This window comes from Cajanus cajan, chromosome 9, assembly GCF_000230855.2.
Source record: "Cajanus cajan strain Asha chromosome 9, NIPB_CcT2T_4, whole genome shotgun sequence".
NCBI lineage: Eukaryota > Viridiplantae > Streptophyta > Magnoliopsida > Fabales > Fabaceae > Cajanus > Cajanus cajan.
In genome coordinates, this window is record NC_138525.1 from 50,725,070 (window position 1) to 50,739,297 (window position 14,228).

Sequence of the window (14,228 nt, forward strand, 5' to 3'; positions counted from 1 at the left end):
AGTGCTGTGTTCAAACGTGTAAACCTTATACCCACAGTATTTTTACACCTTAATTGCTGTGGACGGTCGAAGATTCCTCATACTCAAACAACAAGTTGAATTATTATCATATAATATTATAATATCTCGTATTTATCTTAATTAGGATGAGTACACTGTCAATTTATCAAGGTGTATAAAATGGTCAAAAGTCAAAATTAATTAACACCTATACATAGTATATATTACAGTATTATTATTTCCGTGACATATGGCTCACACCGCCCAAGGGTTTAGACAAATCATCAAATGATGACGTTTTAAGAACAAAGTCAATTTAAGGTTGTAGTGTGTTTCGGGCACTGCAACTTTTAAAATAATAAAATTTTAGTAAGTTACGTTGATAGTTATATATACAAATTTAGAACTTTCAATGTAGTTACAGAACTCTCTCAACAAGCCCAGTTAACGTTTCGGATTTTCTTGAGAGAAAGTCTAATAAGAAGGTAAAGAGTGACTAATTGCATAACTATTGAAGCTCCATGTTCTATCAATGTATTACTATTCATAGTTCCGTACATGTATATAGAGAATTATAGATGATATATCATATTTACAATAAAGCACAAAATGTAAGAAAAAATGGTAGCATAGCATGATGATGAGGTAGTGAAGTGTGAAACAAAATTAATTAACGATGATGATCACAAAGTTGTGAGCAGCATCATGTCCTTAAACTCGTGAAAATCAAGCTTGCCATCAAAATTAGTGTCGTAGGAGCAAATCATGGTGGTGCAATCCTTGCCACAGAGTTCGTCCAACATGCCAAGCCTCTTCAACACACACTCAAGCTCTTGGCTTGTGATGAATCCATCCCCATCCATATCAAACACTTTGAAAGCCTCCACAAGGTCCTCATCACCACCCCCATTATCCCCCTCTTCCTCCTCTTCCTCATTCCCCTGCTTCAACATGGATTCATAAAACAACAAAAACTCACTGAAGTCAAGCCTCTTCTTTCCCACAAGAGACTCCAATTCTTCCACGCTCAAATTGAACCCTGTTTTCTCTAGCAGCAAGTGAAGCTCCTCAAGGCTCAAAAACCCATCACCATTCATGTCAACCTTCTCAAAAATCCGCTTCAAGTCGCTGTGTGTTAGGGGACACATTTCGTACATACAAAACTCAAGAATATCAATGCAATCAACTCTTCTTTATACTTTTCAGTCAAACCTCTCTCAACACTTGAATGTTGTGCAACACATCAGGTGTTTATATACATGCACAACATATATGTGGGCACAATTTTCTCTTACGAAATTGTCCTACAATAATCCATTGAGACTTACACTTACCATATTGAATTATTGATGATGTGTGGATGAGAATGATCCAAGTCTACAAGGGAATTGGAACTTGGAAGGAAGTTTCACAGCCTTTGCCTTGAAAGCAACTTTCGATTATTCCAAGTGGATATTTATGAGTCGAATTTTCTAGTCTATGATATTTTTTTTCTTCTAATAATTGTACATAGGGTCTTTAATTTTTATGGTCAAGTAATTTCGTACTGTGTACAATTATAGTGTCGTTTTGTACATATGTATGTATGTTTTGTACATATGTATGTATGTAGAATAGTTTTTTCTCTGTTGGGTCACTTTCGAGAAGATTTTTGGTCTGTGGGTTGTGCAAATATGAGAATAAAATTTCCAAAGTGCATTCAAATGCGTGTGTGGTGCACTTGTTTTGGACTTATCTAGAGAGGGACACGTGTCGGATAGACGTGGAGACTTCTGGAGACAGACGTTAACATTACTATGAGTCTATGCCCCTATATACCCAATACTGTGTGCTATTTCATTTATTGTTTGTGTTCAAAAATTATTATTTTGTAGAATATTAATAATGTAAAAACGTTTCATATCATAATTTAATTTTACATTGTTATATACTTATGAGATTATTTTGACATTATAAAGAAGCAAGAAAATATAAAGAAATAAACAGAAATGATAATAATAATAAAAAGTTAAAAAAGAGAAAGAATGACTAGAGAGAGGTGTACAAGAGCATAATAGAAGATAATGCAAGTCAAATTATAATTAATTAAAGTTTTTTTAATTAATTGATAGTGTACAAATGTCTCAAAATTAAACCCTTATAACCAAGTAAAAAAGAAGCTAATCTCATGCTTCTTACATTCGTGCCTTAGGCTCAGATGTATGGATACATTAAATCTTGTAAAAAAAAAAACATCTCATTCATTGTAATTGAATCCCTAGCCTACCAAATTCATGCATATTCTCTCATCAACCATTAAATCCTCTAAAGGTTTTGACATAATTCCTTCCTCTTCACTCATTCACAAGTTGACAAGCAAAATATTGAAAGGAGTATATTGTTAGGGTTTAATGACAAATTCACGAAGAACACAAACTATGCAATGATAAATAGAGAAGGAAAATTTAGGATCAAGGCACAAAATATAAAGAGAGGGTTGACCAACAATCATTATGCATGCATTAAGAGACAAACAATAAAGGTCGATCACAAAAACAAGGGCTGTAACTTTTGGTTCTTTCATCTCGTGTAATTTCCAATTAGAATTCGTAAACCCATTCCCTCTCAATGAATTTTGGTTTTATAATCCTATATGCTATGTTTATTGACTTGTAATCGATGTAGGTAGAAAGAAAACGGATTTGAGAAAATTTTGAAATTTAAATTAAAAAATATAAAAAAAAATGTTAAGTATAGTTGGATAAAAAAAAATACTTTCTCTTTAATTAAATAAAAAATTATATTATTTTTTTTCATGTCTATTTAATTTATTTTTAATTGTTAGAAATAAGTTTGTATCACGATATAAATTATTTAAGTAAATCTAAAATATAATTTATTTAATTAAGCATTTGTTAACTTCCAGTGAGCCACGCGGGTTCAAGACTAATGGTTCTGATTATGGGCTCATATGGCATTGGGCTATCATTCGAAGTTGGGTCAGCGTTTGTCTTTAAGCCATGTTGGGACAGTATCTAACTTAGGTAGCTTATGATATATACATCTTTTTTTTTTTTTTTTTTTTATAAGTACACCTCTTTTTTAAAAAAAATTATAAAATATTATACTTTTTTTAAAAAAATTTAATTTTACATTTTTAACTTTCAATTTGCTACTTTCTTCTTCTTATTCACACTTTTTTTTTTTCTCTTTCAATTTTCACATGTTACCAAAATAGGTGGAATGAAGGAAAAATAAGAAGGTGCATGTAAAAATTGAAAAAAAAAGAAAGATGTGTAAAAAAAAAGTACTAAATTAAATGTTGTGGATGTAAAATTAAAAAATTTAAAACAAAAAATTAAAAATATTTTAAAATTTTAATTATTTTTTTTAAAAGGAGGTGTACTTATAGAAAAAAGGAGGTGTATATATCATGAACCAACTTAGGTTGGGACCTAATCTATATAACAATTGGGCCACGTCGGTTTTGTTCGTCATTATATGTCACATCCTTATAAATATGTCTCCTTTCTCTATTTATTGTTTTTTTTACTAAAAATACTTTTTAATTAATTTCTTATTTTAAATAAATTTTATTTTAAAAATTTTATTTTTTATTTACCTTTTCCTTCTTTCATTATTCTTCGAGTTCATTTTTTTAATCACTCTTTTTTTATTTTATTCTTTTTTACTTTTTGATTCTTGATTTTTCTCTTCGACAATCAATACAATTGTATCTCATTTTTTTACTTTTATTTTTTTTTTTTACTTTTAATTTTGTGATTTTTTAAACTCTAATTTTTCACTTTTGCTTATATTTTTCATTTATAATTTTTGAAGTAATCTATTTAATTTGACTTATACACAACAACTAATTTGACACTTAAATATAAAATAATTTGATGATATTTTTACAAATATGTGTGTTCATAAGGAATATAATCGATTCCAAAAATTTAAGGTATTATGTCGATCTTAGATTTTTTTTCATACTTTTGGAAAAGAAAATTCTAGAAGAGTTTTTTCTTTTATTTCATAAAGTACTTTATAGAATTATGAAAAATATTTTCTTATAAATTTTTTTAGAGTACTAAAATTAATCTTAAAATTCTATGTTTTAGAAGAAAAATCACAATTATAAAATTTTAGTTCGTTTTGAAATTTTGAAAAATAGATAAAAGGGTATGTGTGAAAAAATGGATCCTCTCCATTTTCTAATGCTTCTGAAAAAATCAATAAAATGAAATTGATGAATACTTTAGGAAAAGTCACATTTGTACTTTTAAAACTTTAGTAATGAAAGGAATTGGGAAGAGTATGAGGTAGATTCTTATCTAATGGGGAAGGTACGGTATCCTACTACTCGCCCCCACGGACCTCATTGCCATCCCTAAGCGACATAGAGAGATTTTTGTCTTGATGGTGCCAAGTGCCATTTGAGTAGCACTAGGTACGACGTGCTTGTTGTTGAATTTTTGTTCTATGATGAGTTATAGTTGAATATTGATGATTAAGTTGTTTGTATGTTGAGATATATATATATATATATATATATATATATATATATATATATATATATATATATATAATGATGAATATCTATGTTGTGAATTGATGATGTTAATATGTAAGTTGTATGATGTGTAGCTGTTAAGTTGAGAAGTCGTGAACATGTGATTGAGATACATGTCTTAATTAGAATAGTTGGTGAGCTAATCCAATAGATGGATCAATGTTGCAAGCTAATGTTATGGTAGGCCATACCCAAACTGGTATACCTTGACATAGTACCATACTTCCTTGTTAAAGTGAAAAAACTTGATAAAATCAAAAAAAGTTATATATACGTGTCTCTCTTTGAGGCCTAATGTTGTATTATACCTAACTTGGCTGAGATAGGCCTAATGTTGTGGTTTGGTAGGGTTAAGCCACTTAAACTGCTCACTTTAGTTGTAGGAAATCTCCTTAGTTGACATGCGTGACGACATATTAGTTGTTAATATATATATGTTGAATTGTTGAGTAAAGTGAAGTTGATAAATATTGAACACGATGTTAAGTTATGTGTTGTACTATTATTGATATATGTTTGTGTTGCCCTTGTCTTATTGTTATATGTTGTTTCTTTCGTAAGCTTACCTTTCTTTTCCCTTGTGGTTGAGACTATGTGTAACGACCCGTCATGGCCGTCACACTACGAACAACACTACACCCTACTAATATATATATATATATATATATAATAGTATAATAAAATATTTACAACACAAGTTGTTAATCAAGCAACCAACATCAACTAGTTATATACAACCAAATATGCTACTACAAGGTAGCCTACAAAAAAATATCCATCTTCAGGCACCTCTTGTGACCTCTAGCAGCTATCTCCAGTCTATCCCTACCCTGCTCCCATACAACGTATGATCATAGCAGTCCAAACCACATGGAAACATGCAACGGTAAGCTAGAGACAATAAACAACTCATAATAATTTAAATATGCAACATAACAACTATACATCTAAACATCATTTCAACTTTAAACAACACAATCAACTCAACACTTATTAGCTCAACTCATAATTTACAACTCAATCATCATAAAATAATATCTTTTCAATACATGGCATATAGCAACCTTATCAACTTAATTTCAACTAGCTTCAACAATATTATAGATTAACACACAACTTGTAAACAAATAAGCAACTTACAAGATAACAACACTATTATCATCCTCAACAAGGTCAACATACAACACAATTACAGGTTAACAACACAACAACGTATGTACTACTCATATCAACAACAAATCAACTCATTAAAAACTTATGCGTCGTCACGCATTTCGACTCGGAGATCTCCTACAACATGGTAAGTAGTCTAAGTGGCTAGGTCCTACCAAACTGACAACACAACACATTTGGATATCAATCCACAACACGATAATGGTTTCTCAGACTTTGCCACTTAAACAAGGAATTATAGTACTCGGTTAGGAACTAAGTTCCTGACTTCGTACTTTACTCAAATTGGCCAATTGTAATCGATATAGGTCGACCTAACCCCTATACCGTGGTCGCTTTATAATCGGTATAGCTCGACCTTGCCCCTATACCGTGGTCGCTTTGTAATCGGTATAGCTCGACCTTGCCCCTATACCGTGGTCACTTTATAATCGGTATAACTCGACCTTGACCCTATACCGTGGTCGCTTTATAATAGGTATAGCTCGACCTTGCCCCTATACCGTGGTCGCTTTGTACACGTGTGCCTCGACCTTGCCCACACACGGGATCAACTAAGTCCTAGAGGAGAACAACACAACGACCACTCCAAGGGACAACTTCTCAAGGAGGGTTTTTCAACAAATTGAGCTCTCAGAGCACCACAACTATCTCAATCCACACAATGGGATGAACAACTTCGAAAACATCTCCTCTAGTCTTAGTGATCAACAACTTATCATCACAGCTTAATCAGCTTACAACTCAACAACACAGCTTTACAGCAATAAGCATCTTAACAACTTTACAGCAATAAACAACTTAACAACTTTACAACAATAAGCAACTTAACAACTTTACAATAATAGGCAACTTAATAACTATACAGCAATAAACAACTATAGTCATCAATCTCAACTTTTAACAACTTTAAACAACATAGCGACTTTTCAACTCATCATCTTAATCAACTTTCAACTTAAACAACATGATATATCAGCACAACAACTCATCAACGTTATTTAACAACACATTTTAACAACACAACATCTCATTTCAATTCCATTTTCATCATGCAAGCATCACCAACAACATCATTAATAAATATTTAATCATATATTAGCAACACACAATATTTTCATCACATAACCCAACTCATACTAATCAACCTAAGTACCCAACTAACATACAATCGACAACTTTACAATCTAGCTCCCCTTACCTGAAGATTGACTTAAAATAGCCAAGAACTGAGAAGAAGCAAAATTCCCTTTCCGAAGCTCAACCCGGGACTTCAATCCACCCAAAGCAAGCTTCCTAATCCACAGCCCTTCTCTCTAAAACTTCTCTCTAAAAACCTCCCTTTTCCTCAACTGTCCACAACCTCTATATATAGAAGTCTAAATTGGCCAGAACGACCCGTTCCAAATCCGGAACGACCTGTTTTGGGCTCCTACACTATGTGAAAAATTCACATGCAGAACGGCCCATTCTGAAACCAGAACGGCCCGTTCTGGCACGTCTAGAACGACCCGTTCTAAAATCGAAACGGCCCGTTCTAGAGGGAAATTTAACTCACAATGACCATTCTGGAACGGACCGTTCCAGTTCAAGATTCATAGGCCTATTTAGTAGTTTGGGAACGACCCGTTCCAGTTTGGGAACGGCCCGTTCTAGGCTACTAAATCACCTTTGTTTTAGTAGTTTGGAACGGCCCGTTCCAAATCCGGAACGCCTCGTTCCAGTCTACTAACTACGTTACACTATGATGACCATACCTAGTATGTGAGCAGGACAATATTAGGTGGTTGGCTAGAGTGGTGATGTTGAGTCATGTTAGAGGTAGCTTGTTTTGTAAGACTCTTTAGTGGAGTCATGTTTTGGAGTTCTCGATCATTCATCTAAAAGATATTTATGTTGTGGTTTAAACCAGGATGTACATGGTATATGTACTAGATTTTTTTTATTTGTTGTGTATACTCCATACATTTTAACTTGTGCATGAATAGTTAGTGACCTATGTAGGTTGATTTGTCTAGCTAGATGGTTTATGTATGTTTTTTTTAACTTTTGCTTTGTCATCGATTTTCGTAGTAAGTAGTGGTGACTTGCTGGGTTATTACAATTTTTGATGGTATAATTGTGTTGTACATGTTGTTTAGATATGGTATGATGTAATGCATGTTGGCAAGTTACTATTTTTATAGGTAGATTGAGAGATTTCATAAATGCAATAATTGATATCACATCAAATGTGCCTTCGTGATGTTGGGCTTAACTTTAACCAATAAGTTTTGTCCTACTCATGTCAAATGGAAGATTGGTGGCACCAGGTGTGAGGAGAAAAAATCATCTCGGGTTAAAATCACGTTAGGCTTCAAATAAGTGGTGTTGAACGTGGATCAAGTTAAGCCACTTTGCCTAATTGGGTTGACACGCCAGGCATAAGAGAGTGGGAGACTCTTTAACTCAATCATGTGGGGTATGGGTGAGATAGGAAATCCCTTGCCTCAATGGCGTCGGGCATCCAGGAGATAACGTTTGGCGCAAGTTGCATGATTTTAAAGTGATGTTTAAGTTATTTTATGATTAATTGATGACGATTAAGTTGTATGATGAAAATGATGTGATGATAGTTCATTATATTTCAAGTTGATATATTATATGGTGATATTTATACTATTAAGTTGTAAGTTAATAAATGATTAGGCTGTCAAGTTATATGTTGCTATAGTTGATTAAGTTGTTAGGCATGTGGTGTAGATACATATTTTTGTTGAGATACATAAAAACTATAAGAGAGTAAAAGTTGTTTTAGAAATCAAAATATCCTATTGTGTGGATATAAGTTGTGGTGCTCTGAGAGCTCAAGTTGAAATTCTTTAATAAGTAAGTTAGCTTCTGGATGGGTAGTTGTTTCCTCTAGATTTTATGTGATATTTGTATGTGGTTAAGGTCGAGAAATGTGTGTATAAAGCGACCAATTAAGTAAAATACAAGGTCGAAGACTTAGTCTCTAATCGAATATAGGAGCACGTAGTATTTGAAGGATAGTCGGTGGGCTAATCTCATAAGTGACTTAATGTTATAAGCTAATGTCATGGTAGAGTCATGCCTAAACTGTTATACCTTGACATATTACTAGAGTTCGTAGTTTAAGTGACAAAATTGAGAAATCAAATTAATTTGTTAAACAGGTTTTCTGAGAGATTTGAAGTTGTCTTTACTTGACTTAAATGTGATAGATCAAACGCTATGGTTCATAGGGTCTAACCTATGATTATTAAAACAGGTCAACCTAACCCCTATGTTAATGCTTAAAATTTTCCAAATTGGCTTGGCCCACGATAGGTTGGTGGGCTAAACGAGTCAGCCCACCAACCCACCTATTTTCTTTTATATAAAAAAGCTCTAATTTAAAATAAAATTCAATCTAAAATATCCTTCAATCTAAAATAAAAATTATCAAATTAAGCGTCATGCATACAACATTAAACTTAATAGGAACATAAAACTTTGGAGTAGTATAAAACTATTTGTAACTTCTTTCTTATTTCTCAACATTTTTGTATTTGGGTTTGGCACCCCTAGTGCCTCCTTAATGTATTTCTTTTAGCCGATAAAAAAAACATCATGCATACAATATTAAACTTAATTAAAAAAGTATACAACTTTAAATAATCAAAAACAAAATTGTCATTGGAGTGGTTGTCCATCAATATTGAACTTCATTGGGGGCTTAGAGAGATAAATCTTTAATAATTTCATGTTATTTAATATCAAATTTATTTTCATCTATAAAGTGGGCCATTGGTGGGTTAAACTAATAAGAGATGTTAGTGGGTTAGATGGACAACTCATCCCACTACGATTCTAACCCAAGTGAGCTGGGTTGAATTTTTTTAGCAAATTATGAAGTTCTTGGTTTTTTATTTGCCAAACCCAACCCATTTTCAAGGTGGGCAAGGTTGGCCTACTATCTAGAGCTCACTTTGACAACTCTAGTCACTTTAATTACTCACTTTTATTGTAAAAAATCTTCATAGTTGATATGCATGATTACACATTAGTTGTTTATTGTTGTTTATGTTGTTATTATGATGTGTTGTGGTGTAAGTTGTATGCGTTGTAGTTGGTGATGAGCTAAAATTGTGTTGTGTAAAAGACTATTGTTGTTTAATTGTTACTTCATGTTGTGATATGCTTTGTTTCCTTTTCATAAGCTTATCCTTATTTATTTTTCTTGTGGTTGAAACTATAATGGTCATACTTGATATAAGAGTAGAATAGGATTAACATGTGGGCTTATGTAATGGTGGAGGGTCATGCTTGATCGATGATTATGTTTATTTTTTCACATAGTGGTGTAGTTGATATATATATATATATATATATATATATATATATATGTGTGTGTGTGTGTGTGTGTGTGTGTGTGTGTGTGTGTGTGTGTACAAGGTAAATATGTAACCTATAAGGGGATTTATGTTTTTCTTGTTGATGTCCAAAAATTGTTTTTTATTTTTTACCCCCTCTCTCTCTCTCTCTCTCTATATATATATATATATATATATATATATATATATATATGAATGATCAGGTATTTGTTGCATAAAACTAATTCAATTATTTATTTGTAATATTTTTGTTGCATAATAGCTGAACTATAATAAATATAAAAACATGTAAGATCGTTACACTAACTTGTTTATTTGTTTGTTTATTCATAATTTAACTTGAGTAACATATTAGTTTGTGTTGATATAATTTGTATGTTATAATCTAAATACACAAAAGAATGTACAATATAAAAAATGATATATTTATTTAAATTTATTTATTTTTTAATTTTTTTAATGGTATAAAGTGTAATAGTTTTATTTAGTTTAAATTAATTATTCAAAATTAATTAGAATTGAACATTTTATGAATTTTGTTGAGGAACCTAGACTTGTATTCTTGAAATTCCTTTATTTAAAAATTAAAAATAAATAATAATTTTAGTAATTTAAAGGATTAATTAGGACAAAATGCTCCATTAATCTTGACAAAAGACTTTAACTATACTAATTTTTTTTATATGATATCTCTCATCCAAAATTTGAGTATAATGAGTAGAGTTTAATGATGATGTATTGTTAGTGTAAAAAGTTTTAAACAATTAATTAATTAAAAATTATAATTTATATGATTTTTAAGATAATTATTAAAAAATTAAAAAATTTATTATTTATGGTAGATTGTGATTAAATTGCCATATCACTATTAAATTATGTTGATTATTATTTCTCATATCAAAATTTATTTTTAGGTAATTTCTAAATTTCTTTTTTTAAAAATTACAACAACAAAAATTATTTGAATGATTAAGTTGATTATTTAGGACATGTTGTTCGATTAATATTGTAAAAAAAAAAAAAAAGTTATGTCTGCTGGCTAGTCTTGATATTTTTCTTAATGAAAAATAAAATTTATCATTTTAAAAGGAAATTTAAAGAATTTAATGTGGACTAGACATTTTATTAATTCTATTGGGATTTGAAATACTTTATTTTTTTTAATTTTTAGAGAATATTATAATAAATAATAAAATTTGAATTTAAGATTATATATATATATATATTCTTAATAAATTTAATTTATTCAATAATTAATCATTTTTATTAAGTTTTAAGAATCCAGTTACAAAATTAATTTTTTTTAATAAATAATTCAAATCTACAAATTTTTTGAAAAATTAAAAATTATTTGATATTTTATTTCAGTAATTTAAGTTGACAGATAATCATAAAAGAAAACATTTTAGCTATTGATATTTTTATTAAAGAAATTATTTGAATTTAATTTATAAATAAAAATGATATATTAAAAGTTTGAGAAATTAAAAAAAACTTCAAAAACTCTCTCATTAAAAAATAGTTAATAATATTATTGTTAAAGAATACTCATTAAAAAAAAATATTATAATTTATATCTATTATAAAAAGGATACACGACCAACAATTAATTTTTATTTCTACTTTAATAGATCATTATATTCCTTATTTATTAAAAAAAAATTAACTAACTACTCATATTTTTTAAGTAACTAATTATCCACAACACAACCATTCATTCAATTTTTCTATTTTTTTTATTTATAATTTTTAAAATTTAAGAGAAATAAAATGGTTCTTTTCTTTATTAATTCATATAAAGAGAATATTTTTTTAAAAATAAATTATTAATAATTTAAAATAATATTATATTACAATATAAATTATTTATCATTAATTTAAAATATATTTTATATATTAAAATATATCTATTTATTAAAATTTTAATTATTATATCCTAATTAATACATTTAAAAATGTTTTTATTATAACTTAATATTTTAACTTGTACATGCATGTGCAATGAGCTAGATATATTTTATTTTATGTAATTAAAATTTATAATAAATAAACATATTTAAATATATAAATTATATTATAATTAAATTATAAAAATAATATTTTTATCATATAAATTATATTTAAAATTTATAATATATATAACTATATAAGATTATTTTAATCATTAATATTTTTAAAAAATATTTAAAGTTAACTTATAAATAACAAAATGATAGATTAAAAAAATAAGAAATTAAGAAAAAATATTTAAAATGTTAATATTAAAGAAAAACAACTAAAACTACTTTTGTTGAAAAATAATACTTAAGAACGTTCTTATCCAAATTTTAATTTATATTTTTACTATTATATAAAGTGAATATTTTTTTATAACTATTTCTCCCCTATTTTTATATATACTATTTATATTTATACAACCATCTCGTATATTCTACCATTCTTTAAAATCTTATTTTTTTATGTTTGTATTTTTTTTTTAATTTTATTATGAAAATACTCACTGTCATTTTTTTTATGAGTAATATTATATTACAACAAAAATTGTACAATATTATTATTATATTTCTTTTTTCTATCAATAATAAGTATCTCTTTTCATAATAAAATAAAGTGAGAGAGACAAGACAACACAAAAATGATATATAAATTATTGTAAAATCTTATTGCAAGTCAAACATTATTCTTAAATTACTCATAAGAATAATTATTTTTTCTTTTTTTTTTCACTACTAATAATAGAAGATTTAAATTATATAAAATTAATGTAGAAAAAAAATATTTCATACCAGCATGTATTTTAAAACAAATAAATACGAAATAAAAATAAAAATTAAGATTAAATAATAACTAATTAATCGAATTATTTGAACACTTTTTTAGTAATAATTATAAAAGATAAAAAAGTTATTAGATAAAATAATCTAAGATCAAAAGAGAATATCTTATTTATTATCCTTATAAATAAATATTTGTCATGTGTATGTATTATATAAATCAAAATACTAATATGAAAAGAAAAAATTAACCAAATTTTGTTTTTTTATTAAACTTAAAATCAAAGTAATATTTATTTATTTTACTTCAAGTGTAAATATTAGATAAAAATATTATTAAGTAAATTTTGTAACATTTACAATACATTCATTAAAATTGTTTTAAAAATATTAATTATCACCCGAATAATGATAAGTTAAATATCTCAAATAAAAACATACAAGATAATTTTTGATACATGTATCAAATAAAATATCAATTTTTTTTTTAAATTTTAAATATAGATTATGAAAACAATAAAAGAAACAATTGAAAAATCATTACATACACTAATCAAAATGTATATAATATTCTATGCAATCAGAAAATTGTGTTAATGTATTTATACATAAAAAAGAAAATCAATTATAAAGGATGGTGGTATTAATGAGTCACAAGGTTAGGTATATGAAAGGTTGGGAATGTAACATCATATACCACTGCGAGTTAGAGATTGGTTCACTCTGTGTTCAGTTCAGAACCCACCTACTTGTTTGTTACTCGCTTTCCACTCCGTTTAAGGTTTTCCTATGTTCTTCTCTTTTTAATTTTTTTATGTCTTTTTCATCATAAGTATCAATTAGTTTAGGTATAATCACTTTGATTCCACATTTTCACACTCTTCTTCTACATTTTTATTCATGTCTAAGATGTTGGTATTATTTATTTATTTTAATTTTTAATCGATGCAAAAATACCATCTTTGTTTTCTTGAGGGATTTACTTTTGAAAGGGGGAAAACAAAAAATGTTATTGCTTTCATCTTTCAAATGTTCTTTCTAATTGTTTTTTTTATTTATTTGTTTTATCTTTGGAGAACACGGGGTTGAAAAATAGTTATTATAAGAAAGACTGCGAATGTAACGGTTAAGGAGTGCATGCTGTAGATCTAATTCTAAGGAAAGATAGGTTTAGGAACCAAGTCATTATTTTGAAGAACGAGTGAAGTGAAAAGGTTTATGGAATAATGAATATTTTATTTAGGCTAATTTAAGTAACGCAGATTATGTGGGTTACTGAAAGTTGGAATGGAAACTTATCATTCATCTAGGTCATCCTAAGGGTTGGGTTGGAGGTAATCTTTTGAAATTTTT

The 14,228-nt window shown here is 28.3% G+C and overlaps 1 protein-coding gene across 1 annotated transcript; it reads right to left on the reverse strand.

Moving 5' to 3' along the window:
* Window positions 1–511: 511 nt before the first annotated feature.
* LOC109799635 (putative calcium-binding protein CML44) lies at window positions 512–1,800 on the reverse strand. The gene has a single exon (XM_020360238.3). The coding sequence runs from the start codon at window positions 1,155–1,157 to the stop codon at window positions 684–686; it is 474 nt and encodes a 157-aa protein (XP_020215827.1). The 5' UTR covers window positions 1,158–1,800; the 3' UTR covers window positions 512–683.
* Window positions 1,801–14,228: the final 12,428 nt, after the last annotated feature.